This window comes from Mchenga conophoros, linkage group LG20, assembly GCF_057382185.1.
Source record: "Mchenga conophoros isolate Kocher_MC1m ecotype Shallow Benthic linkage group LG20, M_conophoros_male_GT1.1, whole genome shotgun sequence".
Taxonomy (NCBI): domain Eukaryota; kingdom Metazoa; phylum Chordata; class Actinopteri; order Cichliformes; family Cichlidae; genus Mchenga; species Mchenga conophoros.
The window spans coordinates 12,809,603-12,828,512 of record NC_140545.1 but is presented as its reverse complement, the minus strand read 5'-3'; the positions used below and the strand labels follow the sequence as shown (position 1 = coordinate 12,828,512).

The 18,910-nt window shown below is 39.5% G+C and overlaps 1 protein-coding gene across 3 annotated transcripts in view; it reads right to left on the bottom strand.

Moving 5' to 3' along the window:
* The window catches only part of LOC146550493 (MICOS complex subunit mic25a-like), a 74,390-nt gene that overhangs the window by 44,891 nt on the left and 10,589 nt on the right, over positions 1–18,910 (bottom strand). The window contains exons 5-6 of one of the 3 annotated variants that reach the window (XM_085258925.1): positions 5,977–6,000; positions 2,244–2,327 (exon numbers count right to left, since the gene is read on the bottom strand). The exons of 1 other annotated variant lie outside the window; for it this stretch is intronic. In XM_085258925.1, the coding sequence (XP_085115051.1) occupies positions 2,244–2,327; positions 5,977–6,000 (108 nt within the window). The remainder of the gene's footprint in view (positions 1–2,243; positions 2,328–5,976; positions 6,001–18,910) is intronic. One more of the 3 variants, XM_085258926.1, reaches the window with a different exon arrangement.

Here is an 18,910-nt window from a genome sequence, read left to right as displayed (position 1 = left end):
CCTTGCCTATTGCCCAAGTCAGTGACTCTATCAGCTTATTGTGGCTTATGGCGCACTAAACATAACCTTTACTCACATGCATACAACCACACAAATGCTCACAAATCTTTAAAACTAAAGGACCACCTATTCCAAACTTGGAAAACAGAAAATAAATCTCAATTAGCAATCACAAATAAACAAAAGAAAATGTAACACAGCAACAGAGTGGCTGTAAAGTGTCCACTCAGCCACAGAGGAATGATGACACTCCAATGTTACAGTTGTCCCATGTGGCTCTGTCTACTGCCACCACCCTGTCCCCGTCAAGCTTGAATTATCCATGGTAAACAGAACATAATACTTGGATTTTATACATAATGTCCTATAAAGGTCTTGTCAGTCTGAAGTACAGAGGAGTGCTTCTCCCAGAGAGACCGCGAAAAGGTCCTTTTTGTGTGGCGCCTGGTGAGGCCGAGATTTAACTTGAAACCCCACCTCTTCTGCCTGGCAAATGTCAGACCGAAAGATGAAAGGCAACGCAAGGGCTTGTAAGGGCTCTCTGGAGATACTCAGGCTGGCTCAAATTTGTTTCCTTTTTTTGAATCACATTTACGGATACACCTGGTGGAGTGCTTCTGCTACACACTTTTTGTGCATTGAATTCCGCTGTATCAGTCAGGTTAAATCTACTGTAGATGCATTTGTTTGCTCACAAACCTGGGAGATCATTTATATCAATTTACTGTCTGTCATAATGTTGCTGCTGAGTAAATATATCCATTCGTGCGGATCATATTGTTGAATATGTCCACATAAAAGTGTGTTTCCACTTCGTGCTCATGCTTCAGCACATGATTTTCATAATGGCTCACTCACGCTAGAGCAGACCTTCCCAAAGTGTGGGGTCCGCCCCCTAGGGGGGGCGCAGTACCATTGCAGGGGGGGCTCGGCATGAAAAGGGAAAAAAAACAAAACAAAAACAACGCTTGGACACTGCTAGCACGGGGCGCCCACACAAACGCAAAGCAGGAGATGAAGCATCGCTGAATATGTTTCCAAACCAACCTCCTTTCAAGCCAAAGACTAGAAAATATGGTGAAGCATATCTTCCCTTTGGTTTCACCTGCACAAGTGCCGAGGTAGGTCTCCCCTGCAGAATTGGTTTTCCCTGCGTCGGGAGCAGCGCTGGGCTCTTCAAATCACGGGCAAACAGTACCCCACATTCTTGATTTTTAGTCCACAAACACTTCTTGTAATGACTAACTACTCCTGACATTTTGGAGATGTTAGCTCTTCATGCAGTAAAGTTACAGCGGGATACAAATAATATCAGGCTGATCCTGCCACGATTTGTTCCCCCGGTTCAAATCACGGACAAACAGTATCCCACAGCAGTTTATGTTTTTGAACCCATTTTGCACAGAGAGGCATTTTTTTGAAAAATGTATTGATAGCAATGTTGAATATTATTGCACAGAAAAAAAACAACTACATGTAAAATAATCACACTGTGACGCCTCTGCCTTTCTAAATGGAGGGACAGTAACTGCGTGCGTATATGTAAGAGTGTAAAACCTGAAGATGGAGACAAAATACTGTTTATCTGCCATTCTGCAATTCCTCTCATATAAGCAATAACGTGGAGCACAGCTGACGTGAAAAAGGCACATACCTTTGACGTTGTGTGACGAACTCTGTATTCTTCGTCCACACGTAAACGCAAAAAAGGAGTTTTAAAAAAATCTCAGTTTTCGGTGATTCGAAAAGCCGTTTACGTGTGGACGCTGCGTTTTCAAAAATACCCGTGTAGGTGTGGACGTAGCGTAAAAGAGTTAGTTTATTTTCTTACAAGATTACTTGTATTTGCTTAATTGTTTACTAAATGTTTGAGGTGTGAAATAAACCGCAATTGAGCAAAATATGGGTGTGTGTGGTTGGAGGATGTGTTAGTGCCTCCTTAACATCTATGGCAACAACAGTGTTGCAGAGTTATTACAGTTAATCATCTTTTTATTACAACTTGGCCCAGTCCAAAACTAATAGCAGGCCGACTCCACCTTTTATTGCCAGGTTGATGCACCAAAGTCACTTAACTGACTGAATTCTGGTTGCTCGACCATATTTATGTATGTGTGTACATCAAGTCTGCCCATGTCTGTACACCTATATAACATGTGACTTTTTAAAAGCCGGTGAAACCTAAAATGATGCTGCTCGAAACCTGTTTATGTGTTAGTTGTGTGATTGTGCAAATGTTTTACCCTCTTCTCCAGTTGTGCCAGTTGCTCCTTGTAGAAGGCATCCAGTGCTTTCAGCTGTGAGTCTTTCTTCTGTAGATGCTGAACCTGCAAGTAAAAATACACATGCATGCAAACAGAACAGTGGATGAAAAAAAACAAACAAAAAAAAACATGGAATCCAGGATAAACTTACTTAGATTATAGTTATAACATTTTAGGCAGTGGTTTGCCACAAGTTAAGATCAATGGGAGAGGAGAGAAGAAAAAAGTTATGTTAATTCTGTTGTATCATATTGAAATTTAAAAATGTAACTGACATGGAAAGATATGTTGTTATCATTTAACATAAAAATACTAGTAACCTAACTTGTAGTTTATACAGCTATAAAAAAAAAGGTTACCAACACTTATCATGGTCATAAATGTTTTGTCAATTTTTGGCTTTTTGTGGTTTCTTTGAAGTCTTTGGGGCTAATACAGAGAGACAGACAACAATTCACAGCCATATTTACACCTATGGGCATTTTAGAATCACTATTTAACCTAACACCAGTAAATGCATGTATTTGGACAGTGGGAGAAAGCTAGAGTACCTGGAGAGAACCCACAGGGAGAACATGCCACACAAAAGTCTCGGACAGATGGTGGAGTAAAACTCAGGACCTTCTAGCAAAAAGTGTTTGTAATGTGAGGAACTCCCTCAGTGTCCAAATACTCTAAATTTTCTTTGGGGTCAGATTCAGGTGCCTGTATTTCTTGCAAAGGTCAAGAAGCACCAGGACCGGTGTGTATGGTATGCTTGGGTTCATTATGTTGCTGCATTGTGAATCTCTCTCAAAAGATGGAAACTACATGGAAGTACTACATCTACTCCGTGGAGTCACTTTGTGGCAGATATCAAACTCCAGATTAGGCACGTCCTCTAAATTTGCAGCCTTCATTCAGCAAAATCTATGTCTGTTGTTTGATCTTTCCATAAATGAATTTTGATGAACATGTTGATTAAGCGGTCACTCCTAGTCTGGCTAGCTGTCCCTTGGATGCAACAGTTTTAACCCACTGAAGGACAGTTTGACACCAAAAATACTTTGAAAGCTTACTAATTAATGCATTACATCATATATTCTTGTGGAGTCAGTTCCTGTAGCCAAGAAACAGCCCACATATATCTCCCTTGCGCTTGTGATCAATTATGTTTTTGTATGGACAAAACAAGATAAGATAATTAGTTAGCTTCAAGTAGACACATTTCACCTCTACATTATTCGATGCTGAGAAATCCTTGCTTAGAATAACAATCCAACTTCGGGCACTCTGCCTCTTATTCTCACTTTGAAAGTATAGCAAGCCATGTTCAGCTGGAAACTTGGGGCACAGCCATACTTGTGATGGGTGAACAGTGGCTCCCATTTTATTTACTTGAGTCAGACTCTGTGAATGAGATTGTAATGCTTCCCCTGAAAGGCAGCTCTGCTCTCCCTTAGAGAGGGAATGGGGGAGGGAGGGGTGAGAGAGTTTAGATATATGACTAGGATGCCTGCTGGGCACCTCCTGAGTGAAGTGTTCTGGGCATATCCTACCAGGGGGAGGCCCTGGGGCAGGCCTAGGACATGGCTTTGAAATGCCTGGAGGAGGAAGCTGGGGAAAAGGAGGTCTGAGCTACTATGAATAGACTGCTGCCCCCCGACCCTAGATAAGTGTCAGAAAGTGGATGGATGAATATGTTCTCTGTTTTGTCTTGATCTGGTCTGAGTCTCTTGGACACCACTGTACAAATACAGCACTGGCAAATGAATGCAGTACAGACCAGCATATGACTTAGTACAGTAAAAAAAAAGTTAACATATCTTCTAAATCTAAGATTTAACAGCCTCAAGATGGGGACACGATTTTGTCTCCAAGAAAATAGAGTCTTCACAGTGTGACAGTGTAAACAGATGTGTCCCTGCAACATCAGTGATACAGGTACACACAAGTTCTCTGTCCTTTCTCTGTGCAAAGTCCAGCTTTAAGGTATCGATTAAGCAAAAAGAAAAAAAAATGCCATATATAATCACAGCTCTCAAATCAGACTTTTATCTTTTATTTCTTTTCACCTGCACCCCTCTGTTTATTCACCCATGGATTCTCTTTTACTCCCTCCCATAAGCACCATCTTACATCCAACCATGTTATTTACAAGTAGTTTTGAAGCTGCAAGATGGCAGTTACACACAAAGAAACATGAACAAGTGCAATTTAGTGCAAGCATGCTGACAGACATGCATACACATGCAAATCTACACCACAGTGACTAAATGAGAGCAGAAAAAAAACAAACAAACTTGTGTTGGAGACAGAGCAGACAGAAAAATGGAAAAGCTCGCAAAAGAGACATGAGACACAAGAGAAATGCAAGAAAAGCTGCAAAGACGATGGGCCTTTTTACCAACACGTGCATGGAAACGTTCTTACCCTGTGCAAAAAACAAGTGCATACAATCATTGTTGCATTTAGGAAACGTGCGCACCGGCCTATCACTTACTACTGAGCGTAAATTCGAAAATCTGAATCATTCTGAACAAACAGGCTTACGCGAGCTGCATACTGTCCCCATTTCTCTCCTGGTGAAGCATAAAAAGCCTGCACCTATGAGGCAAGGAAGCAGGAGAAACTCCAAGTCTGAAGAAACTGAAACTATTCTTTCAGACAAGAGTGTTTGATGTTTTTAATGAATGATGAGGAATCGGTTTAAATTTAAACTGTAAGCCTGCACCTTTCCATTTTGTTTCCTTTAAATGCAATTGAATTTTTTTGTATTAATTCTGAGCATGTCTTACGCCATGTCAGAAAATTATAGATAATGGCCTTATTCTTCATATTATCATTATTATTATCAGTAGTAGCATTTATTTCAAAGACTTAGATGTACATTTCCTAAGACAGCCAGGATTTTATTCTTTTGTTATGTACAAACAAATTTATTGATAAATTATTGATGAATCAATGATTTGACTGTGAAACTTTTGTATGGATGATTACATACACAGATTTGTATGTACATATAGTTATTACAGTAAATGAGGGCCAATATTGGCATTTTCTTTTAAAAAGCATTGAATTAACTAGCTGAAGAAATCAATTATTTGTTACAGCCATAGAGAAACTGCTGTTGATACATTATAGTAACAAAATGTGATTTTATTCCAGTGCTTTGTGACTGACGTTATATATTTATACAGCAGAAAAATGTTGCCATATGTATAAAGAAAGCAAGGTCAAAGTAATGAAACAAAGAACGGAAGCAATGGAGATAAAAGAATGAATAGGGACTGTTAAAAGTAGGAAGAAGGTATGTGAATATTTGAATGAAAGGGCTGGAGGAGCATTAAACTGAGAAGAGATGAAGAGCCTAGAATAGTGAGTGCGTTTAAAAAATAAAAATAAAAAATAAGGAGGAAGGAAGGAAGCGGGAAAGGAGGGGTTCGATTTGCTTTGAATTCAATCAAATCAAAGTTGTTTTTGCTTCTTTTTTTTTTTTAATTCATGAGATGCTGCAATTTAGAGATATTTCACTCTTCCAGCTGTCAAGGATTTCAGCTCAACAGAAATGATTAAGAATGACTCTAATCAACACATAAATGGTAATTTCAATTTTGTTTTAAAGTGACCTGTAGCCTGTGCAAGAGCACAATAGGGAACACTGAGAGAAAGCAGTGGAATAGATGGAAAGGACAAAAGAGACTGAATTTTTGAAGGTCAGAATGAAGCTTACCATTGATTCTATCTCATCTGCAGACTAGATATGTTGGGGGACAGAGAAAGAGTGAAGGAGGAAGAGAAACAAAGCAGGATAAAAAGAGAAAGAATGAAGCACAAACAGGAAGGACCATTAATTCATGTAATCAAAAGCATAGGCGATCAGATTAGATTCCCCCAAGAAACATGCATGCAATCTCATTCATCTCTAACAAAAAGCAAACAATTCAATAGGAATTTGCAAAAGATTAACCTTGTAACACCAAATGTATCAAGTATAATTAAACATTTCTGAACATAATACATGTTTTTTGTCATTTCCACAGCTCCAGATTAGCACAACATGTTTTGAGAATGTAGAACAATCATATAACTGAATATTTAACCTGCATTTCTTGAATAAAACAACATTAATGTGCAACTAATATCAATAAAAGATTAAAGACATATTATTGTTCCAAATGTTTGGTCTTTAAATAAATCCAGGTTTCCATTTGAGATGCAGTGATACTGATGTTTGGCACACATGTGGCTTGTTCACTGATTGGCACATTGGCCTTTTAGCACAATAAGATGATCTGATCTAATTAGCTTCTACCAGAATTGCAGGATCACAACAGATCCACCAATTCTGCTTTTAATTAGGCATCCAGTGTCATAAATCTGTATGATCCAATTTGTTAATTTAAAACAATTCACCAGTTAAACTAATTTAATGAAGAAACAGGCAATTTATGACCCAGGCCTCCAAGACAGATTAATTTGTCTTCTTTTGCATTAAAGGAAAAGCTGCAATGTTCAGACAATCTGAATCATGTTAGCTATTTGAATTCAGCATGCCACCCCCCTGCCAACCCAAACCGGTCATGGGAGATGGCCGCCCCTCCCTGAGCCTGGTTCTGACACAGGTTTCTTACTGTTAAAAGGGAGTTTTTCTTTCCCACTGTTGCCAAAGCAGAGTTTCATAGAAAGGCAAATAAACATGGGGACAGCGTTTGGATACACAGGTGACTCTAAACACCTAGAAAAGCTTTAAGCCAAATCTCTCTTCTTAGATCGCCATTCCCACCACAACAGCAGCATTTCCACAGACTATGAAGAAAGCCACATGCTTTCTCTAGAAACATAAGGGGTTCCATTCTGAACAAGTGGGAGCGAGACCCCTGCCATTCTGTCTGATCTCCTAGATCGTCTTTTTTCAGCTGCTTGCTTTACGCCGGTGTCACCACAGTGGATCATCTGCCTCCGTCTCATGCTATCCCTAGCATTCTTCTGTCACATCAACCCTCTGCATGTCTTCTTTTCTTCACATCCCCTAAGATCTTCCTCTTTCCCTCCTGCCTGGCAGCGCCATATTCAAAATTCTGTGTTCAACATCTTCACCACCCCTCCTATCCAGATGTCCAAACCTTCTCAACCTTGCCTCTCTAAATTTTAACCTCCTATCTTTTTGTTAGTGCTAGCATTTCCAAATTATACCATCAACGCAAGTTCCACTCACTATATATTCATATCACTATTTGATTATATAATGAAATAGGAGAATTTTATGATTGTCATATCAAGATATGTTTCTTTAGTATGAAGCTTGTAGCATCTGGCAAAAGCCATATATGAAGTTTCCACATTAGACAAGCTGTATATAATTAGCTAAAGACACTACAACATCACACATGATTTTTAAAGTTCAAAAACCACCAGATGGGTGCATTTGTTACACTGAAAAACTCAATATGTAGAAAAATATAATACCTGCAAACTATCATTGAGATTGACGGGTTGTCACTATCTGAAGTGCCCTGATGCACTAAATCTTACACATCTGGTGCTCCAGGCAAATTAATGCCAATCAATATTTTTAAAGCTCTTGTATCGCAGGTCTCAGATCTCAGTGGCACTGAAAAGCAGCAGCGCCGGCAAGTAACTGAGGTGAAGAGCGTCTACTCGCACACATGCACACGCGTACAGCGGGGGGAAGATTCATCATAATTATCAGGGCTGCTGAACGCCAAATCAAATCAGAGCCAATCGTCTGTGTTTCATAAACAGACCTTAACTGAGGAGAGACAAAGAGCGAGAGGGCTTCTGACGGGAGAGACGCTTCCACTGTCGGGTGAAAGGCTGCAGCTGGTGCATGTTAATGCAGGTGAAAAGAGAGACTGAAATTGTTCATGTGTTCATTTTCTATGTTAGACAAGTATCGGTTTGGTGGGGATTAGGTAGAATCAGAAGAGATTTAATTAAAAAAAAGAAAGAAAAAAGAAAAAAAAGCTGCACTCCTTTCTATCTGTGTCTGTCTGTGTTGGTCCCGTTTTAATTTGCAGTCAAAGACGAGGCTGAAAGTGAATCAGATGACTCCTCTGGTGTCCCTCCAGGGACCTGCAAGGTAGATAACAGCCAGCCAAGCGTGGCTTTACACACAACACACCGCAGCACCACACCACGATGCACTTAAAGAGGATGGCTCAAGTATACACACTGATGTTTATTGAGTCTGTCCATTTTTCTGTTGGGTACCTGACGTTGTCGGTTCATGTCTGTTACCCAATGATGCTTCCCCCCCCCCCCCTACAGACAAAAAGCCACAACTAAATCAGCATCTCCAAGTCTAAATCTTATTTTTGACTGTATTCAGAGCAATATTAAGCACCACACAGCACATTTGCATTCAATACTTAGCTCGATCCACCTTTGAACTGGCAACGCGGAAATGCTAAATCAGAGTCACCATAACTTAGTGTTTCCCAACCTTTTGGAGCCACAGCACATATTTCGCATTAGAAAAAAATCACAGCACACCACCAAACAAAAATGTCACAAAAGCGCATATTGATCATTTTTCCCCACACACCAGGCATAGCAGAATTGGCTCCGTTTGTCCCCAATATACCATTTTTGCTTTCTTTTAACCACTACTCACGCTAGGGCCGTCATCTGGGTCGGAAGTTTCTCCATGACCCAGGTCAACCTGACTACTTTTTCTTTTCAAATATTAATTTATTGCTATTATGCGCTGCGCTGTCTCATGACTATGTAATTTCTTCTTCGTCTTCTTCTGTTTTACTGGCAGTTGGCAACCCATTTAATTGGAGCAAGATGTTGTACTGCCCTCTAGTGGAAAAGAATGTAATTGTTCTGCCTGTTACTCACGTCTGTCACTTAGAATACCAATCAGGTGAAACTAGATAATCTTCCACGACACACCTGATCATTTGTCACGATGGCACAGTGGTTGAGAAACACTGTCATGACCACACGGTCAAACAGCAGAAAGGTGACACAGGTAGTGTTGTGCTGATGGTCAGAGTGATCGCTAGAAACTTCACAATCAAGGACGGTAATGCACGAAATCAATATTAACACCATCTTTAGAGTCATTTAATTTAATCGCTAGTTAAATGTTGGCTTGTCTGCTTGTAACTGAAATTAATGTGTCTGGTAAGCGGCTACACTGATCGATCATCATAAAATGAAAGAAAACAGAAAGAGGGTGTTTCTGTCTGATGGGCTGACTAAAATTACACGTTTAGATAACGGTGTGCTGACAAAGATTACAGGTATCGCTTCTTTAACTTTTTGTTTCACTGAGCATGTGTGCACCACTGCAAAACTCAGATGTGTCTACAGAAATGAATGACTTAATAAATAACAGTCAGTTAAACGTTGCAAACTGAGCCCATACTTTTTGTACAATTACCGCTTTAGTAAAGAAGTCAAGTGTGACCTTCTTACCATGCAAACTATGGGCTATGACTATACTGGAAACATTTTAATAAGATGAGTTCGGGATCAAAATAAGGCAAAAGGGAGAGTTTTAAATGTTATCACCTTTTTAAACAGTCACGTATTCCAGATACATTTCCATGAAACAAGCATTAGTAGAAAATAAGTGTCACAATTTTCCTATTAAAATCATAATCTATCCAATGTAACTGATGTTCAAAGTTAGTTACAGAAGAAATCGTCCTGAAAGAATGCATTACACTGAGCCATGTAGTTTATATGGCTGGCTCCTATACTTATGAGGTCATGTGGGACCAACAGTGCTGGAAAAATAAGTGCTTTTAGTGGTTCCAATGATATCCTTCCATTTATGTGAATGAGGCTCTCTGAGATAATTCAGTATTTTTCCGCTCATGGTGGAAGGGCAGAAATAAGCTCCCTGGTGTTTCCCTTTCTTTCTCTCGCTAGCAGCAGCAGCGCTGCAGTTTGTTTTTAGTGAACAGCACTACCTTAAACTACACATTAATCAGTTGTTTAACAAGGGTACAGACTGCCCAGCTTTAAAGCCTTGCTTACACTTTCCGCGTCCCTGAATCTGCTAGGATCCACTTGGGTCCGAGTGACATATATTTTGTCATTTATCAGTGAAAGCAAGGGTCCACGTGGCATCCACATCTGATCGTTTACTGTGACTGTGCAGACTGGTCCGTGGAGCATTTATATTACAACGCATCAACTATGAATGGGTCCCAAGCAGGAGAATTTAAAGTAGTATGACAGCAATGACTACTCTCATCATGGCTCCAGCCTAGAGTATAATCAAGGCTTGAAAACAACATCACCTAGTTCACTGGGTTGTACAGCAAACACTGAAACTTGGTAAAAATGAGCAGGTATTGACATTATTTACCTTAAGACTGTTAGACCACTGAAAGTCCCTAAAAGCACCTTTCTTCCCCCAGCAACAGCAGAAGCTGCAAAGTGCATGAAAATCAAATTCTGTGTTACAGCCAAAACTTTGAGCCACAGTAGCATGAGTTTTACTAATTTTAAAAGAAACTGGATTTGTGTTACTGCTGAAGTCGCAAAAGAAAATAGAAACTGCTTTTACATGACTCACCAACAACACAAGGCACTCAAATAATAAACCTTTACAAGGTGATATCAGTCCAACCCCTTCAAATGAATGCTATCGCAGTGCATCTGTTCATTCTGTTATGTCAGTTACAATCGGCTTATACATCTGAAATCAACAATGAAGGGATTCAAATTGCAGAGACACTCAGTCCATAGCGCGGTAAAATTACAGGGATAAGCATTGCGCTTCTAGGATAACAGAAGATGCACTCATCACAAAGAACAGTGTTTCTTTTACACTGAACTTGGGTTAGACAGACATTATGTACAGAATAATACATAAATAAATAAATGTAGCTTTAAAGCACCATTAAGATCACAAAAGCCACACTTTTCGCTGCCTGACCAGTTACTTGCATTAAAGAGAAATTTACCATGTTGTCTTACATGTTGCTTTAAATATATTGTCCTGAAGTATATTTTAAAACTTTCCAAAAAATACCTGGCTGAGAAAAGAAAAGGAGAATGACAGAAATGACTAGAGACAAGAGAAAGAGCAAATGCATTAGAAATGTAAGCAAGGGCAGGAAAATAACTTCAGTTATTAACAAGGTGCATAATTGATTATAGCAGTTACTAGCCATGAGCTAAGCAGGAGATTAGCTTACAAATGTATTATCGTATATTCTTCCCTCTCCAGGCACCTTCTGCATATGAATCAATTCAGAGCACAGCTGGAGGTGTCAAGCATCTACTTAGAAGCTAGAGACAGCAGGAAAAAAAAAAAGTGAGACAGAAAACCCGAGCGGGAGTAAGAGAGGGAAGGTAGAGCTGGAAATGATGAGGGGAAAACAGAAGACAGGTCTAACGGATAACAAGTATGAAACAAAAAAAAAATGACAAGGATACCATTACAAAAATCACAGCAACAATGGGCGAGCTTGCAGATCAAGAGAAGGAAAAACATCCGACAGTGTAACTGAAACCTAGCAGGGATGCCTAAACAGTTCCCATTGTTGAAATGCAGTTTGACTCGTTAGCCTGAGACCCTTTTTTTCCCCTTTTTGAGAAATAAGTGACAAAGACAGTTTTAAAGGTTCAACAGTAGTTCCATGAGGCTGAAACATGCACGGCAAATGGACTACAGAGGTCGAGCCTAATAAACAACAGAAACAACCAAGCTACTAACAAGCAGACGCCGCCAACTCCACAGGCAAACATCCTCGCCACTGTCCGTTCTGATCAGTGACAAAAAGCTTAAACTAAAAGCTTTATTTATACCGTGGGGCCTGCAACCTTTACTATCAAATAAGCCACGTTTGGGCAACTTTTAATGGAAAATTGAGCCATAAAATATTTTTCAACTTTATAATGAAGATGACGCAATAAGCATACATTACTAATGATTTATGATTATTTGATACTTTTACAACTAGAATCATGCTCTGTCATGGTCTGGAGCTGCATTTCAGTCAGTGGTGCTGGGGATCAAAATTGATAGCATTAAGAACACATAAACCTAGTGGGAGATTCTGAATCACCGCGCAGCAACATCTGGGAAGCGTCTGATTGGGAACGGCTTCATTTTCTAGCTTCGCAATGGTCCCAAACACACTGCCAGTGCACTAAAACCATACATGGATAAAAACAAACGATGGAACACTATCAGTCACGGACGGGCCTTCCCAGAGCTCGGACATCAGCATCACTGATGCAGTGTTACATCATCTCGACAGAGCTCTGAACAAAAGGCAGCCAAAGAAGAGCTTTCAATGTCCTTCAAGAAGCCTGAAGAACTACTTAAGACTACTTAAAGCAATCAGAAGAAAGCTAAGAGAGTTCAGGCTGAGCTGAAGAAAAGAGATGGTCATGCTAACTATTGAATTGCAAACTCATTAAAATGGTTTCTGGCTTGTATACTACATTTTCATCTATGTTTTACTTTCATTGTTCTTTTCCCAAGCAAAGTATGAAGAAATAACAGGTGATTACGTTAAAGACTGTTTTTTGGTTTTGTTTTTTTCCCCCAACAAGCAAACACAACTCAGAAATGAAGACAACAAAGTTGTTAGCAAGATTGAACCTATTCTGAAACACAGAGTCCACAAAGCTACGAAGGCCACTTTGGATCCTGCCTGTGCTTATTCAAATGAATCTAATTTAAAACAGCGTACTTTAACAAGAAAAACATGTCAGCTAAAAGATTTTAAGAAAATACAACATCAACTCATACAAAAGGTGAAAAAGAAAAACCCAGAATACTATGATTTAGGAATGTCATAAACCCACATTTTCTGCTTCTGTTAACAGTCCATAAATGTTTGGGAACTGAGGAAACCAGTTGCTGGACTAAATGAGGTAAGTTGTGTAAAGTGCTTTGAGTGCTCAGATAGAGTAGGAAAGTGCTATTTAAGAACCTGTCCATTTACCATTTTCTAGAACCAAAGGTTACTGGAGCCAAAGGGTCAAACTGCCTGGATTAAACCTAAATAACTGCAAGAATGTGTCACTTCCTGCTTCCCTTCAACTCAGCGTTCATTTGGTGTGAAGAGGTTAAAGCCACAGGGGGAGTCGGCCGGTGGTGAGACTGTGTTGTGTCCTGGGTAAACTCCTGACTTGTTCCATCGCCACTGAGGACAACGACAAAAACTGTCGAATGACCAAAGTTAAATCAGGCAAGAGTTTCTGTATTGGTGGTGTTGTGTAACTGTGAGAGTTGGTCTCATTTTATGATTGTCAAAGAACAAAAAAAAAAAGAAAAGGAAAAGACATATTTTAATATTTGAAACAGCTCTTCCCTACATCAGTCGTACCAGTTTTGAGGTTAAGCTGTAGGGACAACAGATGGTGGCTGGTTGAGCTGTTAGTCAGTGTCTCTCACAGTGATATCAACTATTGTGGGCCAACTCCCTGATCCAGTACAGAAGGAAAAACAAGAAGAGAGCCTCAGTGCCCCAGTGTTAACAGTGCAATGGATCATCAACGCACCACATGGGCAAGGCGCACTAATGTTTGGGCTTGTAAGTATGTCTGGGACAGACACGTATAAATACACACTCACACATCTCCATCTTCCCCCGTGGGCAGCGTGTGTGTTGGGTTGCCATCTGATAGCGTCAGCAGTCTGTTCTCCCTCTTTCTCCCCCTCTCTTTATTTACTCCACTGCGTTTATTTAACACATAGCTCCCAGCGAGGCAATAAATTAGCACTCAATAATAATCTGACTGATAATTACAGCCAGCCAACTACACAGAAGAAAGAGTGGGACAAATGGGCCACTGGCCCTTCTCCTCCTCCTCTCTTTCATCTATAGTTACTGTTTTCATGCAGACTGCTTTTTATTTATTTATTTTTTTCTGTCTGACACTTAATCTTTAATGTTTTTGTTATCACACAGTCTGCACAGTCATGTGATGTGGTAGTTTAGTTAGGTCAAGCAAATCAACAATTAGAACACATGTGCTGTCAAAATTAACCCCCATTTATAAAGGAGCTCAGTTTGGCAGTTCTGCCAGAAGGAGTATCTGCTAAAAGCACATGATTCAACCTAGCATGTGAATTATTACAATATGGCTCTTTACCAAGAAATAACAAATAACAGGGATGTGTGCTAACATCTCTGGGATGTTGGTACAATATCCCGAGCCTAGTAAGTTCAACATATCTGGCTTCATGAAGGCAGCGTCCAACTCACTAAGTTAGCCAACACTTGCTTCCACACAGTCGCACGATTATATGGTGCTGGAGAGGAAAACCACTATGAACGTGTGAGTACTTTAAGCACTTTCTTTAAGACTAATATATTAATACATTTTAGCCAGTCTGAAGGCAGGAAAGAAAGCTAGCAACAATGGCAACTGGCGAAGTCTGCAGCACAAGTTACTATAGCGATGTAAGAAGTGAACTGTTCTCAGTAACCCTGCATTTACGTGGATAACCTTAAATGATGCAATCAGGCCTCTGGTATCATGATTGTGTAGATAGCTAGTTATTAAAAGATCAACTTTTACATTTGGAGTGCCTAAAAGATACTAGCCTTGTTTGGGGAAATCACAAACATAAAAAAGCCCCAAAATTTAGCAGTGAATGGTATAAATGAAAATCCTACATTTTACTAAAAAGAACAAGCTTTGTACTGAAGGAGTAACTAGAAAAGTTTGGTGACTTTTTTAGAATACTCAATAAAAAAAAATAAGAGTTTACTGTAAAACATGCGGTTGGTTTGTTTTGGGGTGTTTTTTGTTTGCTTGCTTGTTTGTTTGTTTGTTTTTTATCCTTTTTTTATTCTTGAACTGCGTGTCCTTTTATTTTTTCCCTGGAGGGGACTTTTTCTTTTGAGGATGTGGATCGCTACATATTGAATATGATGAACAGACTGATGTTTGGTTTGGTTTTTGTTCAGGCATTTTCTTTTTCTCTTTGTCTGCCAGCTGTTTTGTCATTGTTGGGAAAATGTGCTACATATGCTACAAGATACGCTATTCTCTAAAAGAAAAAAAAACATATTGACAAATTTCAGCATTTAAAACAACAGCCTAAGGACATGAGAAGCAGAAGATGACGGATGGCTGGAAACTAAAGTAGGAAAGATTTGAATATTTACTTTTTTTTTTTTTTTTTTTTTTATTGTAATAACTGAGATTACCTGAAGAACTCCTCAAACGTCCCGTCTGTCTGCCTTCTCATTTGGCTTTCTGCCTCACCATCTCACTCTGCATTTAGGGGAAGGTAGCTTTTGAGCGCACTGTCAGTCTAATAGCTTTACATGCAGAACCATTTCAGTCACTGCAGATGACAATTACTGATACAACCTGCAGGCTTATCTGTACCCGAGCCTCCACAACCTCCTTCTCCTCCTATATTCAGTCCGTCACTCACCTCTCTTCACACCATTTCCTTCAGCAGCACACATCCCTTCTCCCTACTTCCTAAGCACCCTCTCCTCCTCCTCCTCTCTCTTTACTGGTCATTCGCTACATCTTCTCTTTGCCCCCCTTGCTTTAGCTTGATTACCGTTTACATTTTTTCCTCTTTTTCCTCTCCTTTGTTGTCTTTATCTTCCAAAACACTGGGTCAAGGTTGGCGATTATTTGTGAGTAACGTTTTTACAGCAAAGTCCAAAACGTTAAGGCACTTCAGATTCGGTCCATTCTAAATGCATCTGAATCATCATGAGCAAATAGCAGAGCAGGAAAACAGATGGTACAGCCCCCAAATAGCCCTGATCTTAAAATCATGGCGTAAGTCTGAGATTACTTGAAGATAACTGAGACGAATAAATCCACATGAGAACTGTGACAAATTCTGAAAATTTTGGAACAAACTTCTTGAAGCTGTGCCAATGAAACTAGGAGAGTTGGTGCTGCGCTTCTTTGAAAATAACTGAAAATTATTTGGGAATAGTTTTCAGAGAACGGGAAGGTCTGCACAGCATGCATGTCTGAGCACATCTTTGTTAATAAATTCTTTTCCAACTTATACACCAAGGCAAGATTACAGCTTTTCATAATAAGAGCAATAACGTTAAAATAGATCAAAGGCTACTAAACCACTGAAAACGGAGGAAAAAGCCTGCGCACTTAGCAACTCATTTATCCTTTTTTCATTCAACTAAATGGCATAATAGCAGCATGTTACCATATGTCTGACTAAATAAGCAGTCAGAGGAGCACACGATAAAACATCAAGCAATTCACTCATATGTAGTGCTATAATGAAGCATGTCCCATCTGCCTCAGTCTGCCTCACTCCTCTGTGTGTGTGTGTGTGTGTGTGTGTGTGTGTGTGTGTGTGTGTGAGAGTGTGAGCATAAACACAGCTGTTTCTCTCATACTGATAAGCAAAGTCTGAACGAGTTTCCTGAGTGTGTAACAGAGAGACATTGCTGTCACCCCATCAGCATCAGAGTTTCCAACTGATTATATGGTTTTAGGTATAAACAAGTGAGGCTGGTTTGTCCAATCAGAGAAAACATCTGGTTCATTCCGGCAGTCTGACAAACACACCGGCAGGTAGGGAAAAGAACTAAACAAAAAATAAAAACAACAACAACGTGATGAAATCAATCGCTAGCCCCTAGCCGCGACATCTGACCAAGTCTTTGCTAGAACTTCACAGTAACAGAGGAGCGCTCCTGAAATGATACAGCTCAAGAAACAGCAAAATGCTGTGTAATATTGTGTAAGCTCATTCCAAGAGACCAATGTAGGCATTAAACAGAGGATCCTCTGGGTCCTGTGGGTTGCTGCTGTGAGATCTCCATGGACTGAGCATGTTGTGGATACTCTACCAGATTTGGAGATTGTGGGAGTGTGTTGGGCTGCTGACTCATTTTAGTCTCTGCTTTAATCTACACTAAACATGATGACAACATCTGTTTCTTCATCTGCTATATTCTCCAATGCTTTCAACAGATAGTTGTCACTTATGCTGATCTCCCATTTGGTCCTAAAAATTTGCCAACTGCAGCTGAAAAGGGGGACATGAGCAATGGGAGTAAACAGAGACATTACATTTAGGAACATTTAGTGTGCGCGCTCAAACCCACAGACCCTAAAAGTTATAGCAGAGAAAAACTTGGATTTATTGCTCATCATTAAACCAAATTCAGGATCATAGAACTAGAATTAGTGTGTTTATATGCATCTCCTAATCAAAGTACTTTAAGAAGTGCAAGACGTAGCAAATATAGCATCAACTTTGGTATCTTACAAAATGTACAATATAGTCAGTGTCTCCTTATTTTAAAAACTTATGCATTTAAAACTGGCCAGAAAAACTTACAGATACCAACATAGTATCATCTTATTTTTAACAACTCGATATTTGTGTAATGCTTTGTGATATTAGTCTATAAATTATTCAGTTATGCCTAAAAAGATCATAGAAACCCTTTTTAAGGCTAAAATGGGTTTTGTGAAGCAAAGCTCTCTCACCTTTGACCACCAAACTTAAAATCAAGCCTTCTTTTAGTCCAAACAAACGACTCCTCAGCAACGCTTCCAGCGTTAACTGGCATGGTATCAAAACAACTCTCTTTAAGTCACTGAATTCAACGGGGTTACTCTGGTTTAAACTTGAAGCTTAAAGTTTTTAAACCCAGGCATCGCAGAGCATAGATTCTGAACTTTGAAAGATGCATTTGAAGATTTCTTTTCTTTTGAGTATTTAAACATTCTGAAGTTTTTAAAACTTGCAACACTTGCAGACCGAAGTTAATGATACCCTGGCTATTACACTACCATAATAATTAAATCACTGGAGTAAGGCTATAAAATTGGGTTATCCTTCATTATTTTAAAGCACTAAAACCTGACCTTACTCAAAATAAAGAGCACTACCCCGCCAGATGAATCTCAGAAGAAATGGATTCAAATATTTTCTACGGTGGCCCTGAGAGGTCAAATGCACTGCAACTTAAGAGAATGCTGCAAAAGCATAAAAGCGCACACAACACATGGAAGATGAATAAAAGGAAAGGAAACTAGAGCGTTTTGGGGACACAATAACGTGACGGAACAGCTACGGAAGTGACAGAAACCAAAAGATTTGAAGGACTGCACAGAGACGCTCAAAACAGGCAGAGGATTCATCAGTGCTGTGAGGGCGAAAAGGATGTAAGGAAATGTGAGTTTATTTAAGATGTACCGTTTATGGTTTAGAACACTGATACATGTCTGCTATTAGCCGTTTAATGTTAGCTTACGTCCACAGCTTTTCAGTCTTGTCGCTGTCTCCTAAAAAACACTACAGCTGTGTTTTGCAGGTTTTGCTTTTTCTTGTGAGGTTTTGTGGCTTTGTTTTCTATTTTTGTTGTGTTGCATTAAACTTTTCTGTTTGCTAGTGTTTTCTTAAATTGCACTGCACCTCTCAGGGCCGCTGCACTTTTCTTTCATATAAAATCTAACTTTTATTAAAGCAAAAATGCCTGACAGTGCTACATCACACAGGAAAAGCCAGATATCTGTGTGTTAGTCAGTTGTAGATACACACAATTCAAACCACACTGACAAAAAAAAGTTGTGCACTGATATTGCAGTAACTGTTCAGAATAGCATGGAAAAAAAGCTAAAGGTGGGAAAATAGTAACACACCACTGTCAGTATTAATGAGGAGTCCAACACAGTGTGCAAGGTGTTGTTTTGATTCG